Genomic DNA, 3691 nt, shown 5'->3' with positions numbered 1-3691 from the left:
ACGACGGAGACCTAAGCAGAGGGATCTGGTGCCTCCCGCCCCAACGCCTGTGGCAATGCAGTGGTGTGCTGGTGCAAGCTGGCAACTGAGGATTTGGAGGGGATCTGGACTGCTTCAGGCTCCTTCCCTGGCTCCAGGCCTCTTTACTCTGCTCACTCCTGCCCTGTCCGCCTCACCTGAGCTCGCTGCTCCGGGGGACGCTGCTTGGCTGCCACGCACCTGTGTGCGTGCATGTGTGGGTGCGCAAGCACGTGCGTGTGCGAATGTGAATAAGTGAGGGTGTGTGTTCTGTGTGTGTGCAAGGATGAGCATTTGAGTTGGTGTGTCAGTGTGTCTTATGCATGCATGAACTCTGAATGTTGAAGTTGCTGCAAGTCACGAATCTGTGCTACCAAAATTGGTGTGGCCACCTTTCCCTCTGTCCACGTAGAAGGTATTCCAACTCCACCTCGGAAAGCCCCTCAGCAAGGAGCAGCCTGAGAACAGACAGTGAGGAGAACTCAGGCAGAGGAGCCTTGGAAAACGGGCTGCTCCCAGAGCCTGGGAGGGCAGTAGGGGGCCCCCAGAGCATATGTGGGAGGGGTGGGGGGATTCCCTGAGTTTTGCCTCAGTCTTGGTGTTAGTGTACCAGGCCACAGGCTCCCTGAGGCTTCAAGTCAAGGCCCCGTTCAGCCCTGTGGTCCCTGAGTTCTCCTTGGTGTCTGCTCTCTGGGGACTGTGGTGAGCAGAAGCACTTCAGCCCACACCTGTGTGCAGCAGGGGGCCCTTCCTCTCTCTTTCTGTCCAGCTTCATTTACTCCTAACCTCCATCTGTTCTCACACTGTAGGGGCCCCTTCTCAAGATTTGCATGCACCTGCAGGAATTTGGGAAGAAAGAGCATTTATTAGGCACTGTAGCCATTTGCATTGAAAACTGCCTGACCATTTCTTAAGCTCCTTGGTATAAGCTGTGGATGTGATATTTGATCTCAGCTACCTCATTACATGTTTTTTGGACAAGGTGTTTTTGTTGTTCTAGTCAACTCTGCTCTAGAGTTGAAACTGTTCAGTCAGGATGACTTTTGAAGCCAAAGGGAAAGCCTCAGTATCATTGAGCTAGTTAAAGTTTCTGATTTGGGCTCTAACACTGCGTTCTGGTGGATAAAATTCCACAGTCAGGCCATGAGAATATCTGAGGTTTGCAGCTCGCAACCCGGGATGGAGCCTACAATTCAGTGGTCTACTCCATTGTACCAACTCAGATTTCTGAAGTATGCAGAGCCACACGCATGAAAAAATAGACTAGATTCTGCGCTAAAATGATGTCACAACCAAATTTCTCTGAATCCCACCCCAGAACAAGCCTCTGAATAAAATGAGCAGTTTCCCCATGCGTGTAGCAGGTATATCAGAGGTGAGCTCGTTTGGAACCGAGAAGACAAAGTTGCACAATTCCAGCTCCAAAGGGACACGAGGGCATATAGAACCATCATCTACAGCTAAAATAATTTGCCTATGGAGTACATTTTACCCCCTTCAACCAGAAAGAAATGTAACTCTGCTAACAGCAAAAGCATTTAGAATATTAGCTTGATTGTTTAAGTATGTGTGCACATTTATGAACCTCTAACTGTATTCCCGTAGGTCTTGACATTTCGTTTTAATATTTGTTGCCACTAACGTTCTTTTTCACAGCCACACCAGGAATTCTGAAGTACTGGGCCTTTCTCAGAAGACTGTAATGTTCCTGGAGTTTCTGAAATATTGCAAAGCCACAGAATTTAGGCTGGTGCTGCCAAAAAAAGAAAAGCAACTTTACAGTTCATGTTTTAGCATCCGGCAATGATGTGTAAACGTCTTTGCTTTTCATTTTAAACTGTATATGTATGTGATCTTATAATATGTTGAGACTTGAGGCTATTCTTTAGCAAGAGAAAATATTTTTACCTTAACTTCACTGATGTGGCCATTTCTTTAACCTTACTTGGATGCCTGTAAAACCACCTCAAGAGCTCAATTGTGCTGTTTTGATTACTGTTCAGTAATCACAATCGCTTCTCATGAATAGCTACCCAAGGGGAACCCAGCCCCTGGGGACTGTGCCTCATAAACTCTGCTCACATGGTCTTAAATTCCCCAGCTTGGGAAATATTTCTGGGTGCGTGTGTGTGTCTTATCCATGGTTTGTGTTTTTTCCTGGTGGAATTTACCAAAAGCTACAGAATGTTGTTAATAAAGGGCATGTACCCAAGTTTCCCATCTCATGCCCAAGTTTCCCATCTCGTGGAATGTATTCATCCTTAGCCGAGGTGTGAAAGTTGAATGCATTTCTGCCTCTGAGCAATTACAAAAGCAAGGCTGAAGCCTGCTCCTGGCTTTATTTTAGAGATTGCTGTTTTCCTCCACAGAGGAGTACAGTGGATGCTAGGGAAGGGGCATTGATGTTTGCATGAAAGAAAAAATCGATCCTCAGTGTGAGATGGAAAAATGGGGATGTTAAGAGTCATGCTTTGCCTGTGCAGAGTAAAAACTAAATATCTGGCACCCCCTGGAAATTACTTTTATTTAACACAGAACCATACAGCTCAGGTACTCCATGAAGATTTGCCAAACACTGCTGAAAACAGGTATTCTGATTCCATATTCAACTTTTATTTATTTTCATTTACTGTAGGGTGTGTGTGTTCACCAGACAGAGATAAAGAGAAAGAGAGTGAATGTAAGAAAGCACCCTCTAGGGGGCATGCCCACACCTCATTCGCATCTCTTCCATTCTCCTCTCAGGATTTTGGGCACACACGTACATGCCTGGTGTGTTTTTCAAGCCCCCAGCTCTGAGACTCAATCAAAGCAATTGGCCATGTGAAATCAGCCACCTTAACTGCACAGCACAGGGGAGCCTCCAGCTTTTATTCTATCTTCCATGAGAGAGAGAGACAGAAAGACAGAGACCTCTGACAGGGTCTCCATGCCATGATCTACCCCCAGTCTGAGCTGGCCTGGTCACAGGCACATGACAATGCCTGCATACTCAGAACAGTGGATGCTAGGGACGGTGCTTTGATGTCTGCATGAAAGAAAAATCGATCCTCAGTGTGAGATGGAAAAATGGGGATGTTAAGATCATGCTTTGCCTGTGCAGAGTAGAAACCAAATATTTGGCACCCCCTGGAAATTACTATTATTTAATACAGAACCATACAGCCCCGCTACTCCATGAAGATTTTCCAATCACTATTGAAAACAGGAAGGCCCCAGGATGGAACCGGGGACCTTTCCCACATGGATCCAGTTGTACCTGCTGTGCATATTCAGCCTGTCATTTGAAAGAACATAAACCAACTTGAAAAGCAAGTTAAGCCTATTTTCCTTATCTAAATACTCCCGAGGAGGAAAGAAATTTAACCTTTTTGTTTGGTTGGTTTTTGTTTAATCTGTAGTTTTTCTATATGGCATGCGCACTTGCCATAGAGAGCTAGGGAGGGAGAAAAGGTGAGAAATCACCCCTCAGGAGGGATGGCCATGCTGCAGTCCCTTCTCCTTCAGTCTCCTCTTGGGGTTTCGGACATGCACGCACGCATGCTGGCATGATTTTCAAGCCACCAGGTCTGGGACTCAAACAGTTGGCCATGTGGAACCCAGCGCCTTAACCTCCACGCCATCTGCTGGCCCCAGAAATTTAACTTTTTACTGCAAGGATAAGTTTGGCACG

The 3691-nt window shown here is 46.4% G+C and overlaps 1 protein-coding gene across 1 annotated transcript in view; it reads left to right on the top strand.

Annotated features, from left to right (window-relative positions):
- Positions 1-2243, top strand: part of DUSP22 (dual specificity phosphatase 22) — an 83389-nt gene extending 81146 nt beyond the window's left edge. The window contains exon 8 of the mRNA XM_014585777.2: positions 1675-2243. Within this exon, the coding sequence (XP_014441263.1) occupies positions 1675-1721 (47 nt within the window). The 3' untranslated portion in view covers positions 1722-2243. The remainder of the gene's footprint in view (positions 1-1674) is intronic.
- Positions 2244-3691: the final 1448 nt, after the last annotated feature.

This window comes from Tupaia chinensis, unplaced genomic scaffold (genome assembly GCF_000334495.1).
Source record: "Tupaia chinensis unplaced genomic scaffold, TupChi_1.0 Scaffold000090_1, whole genome shotgun sequence".
Taxonomy (NCBI): Eukaryota; Metazoa; Chordata; class Mammalia; order Scandentia; family Tupaiidae; genus Tupaia; species Tupaia belangeri.
Note: the sequence above shows the minus strand (reverse complement) of the source record. Positions and strands in the feature narration are given on the sequence as shown.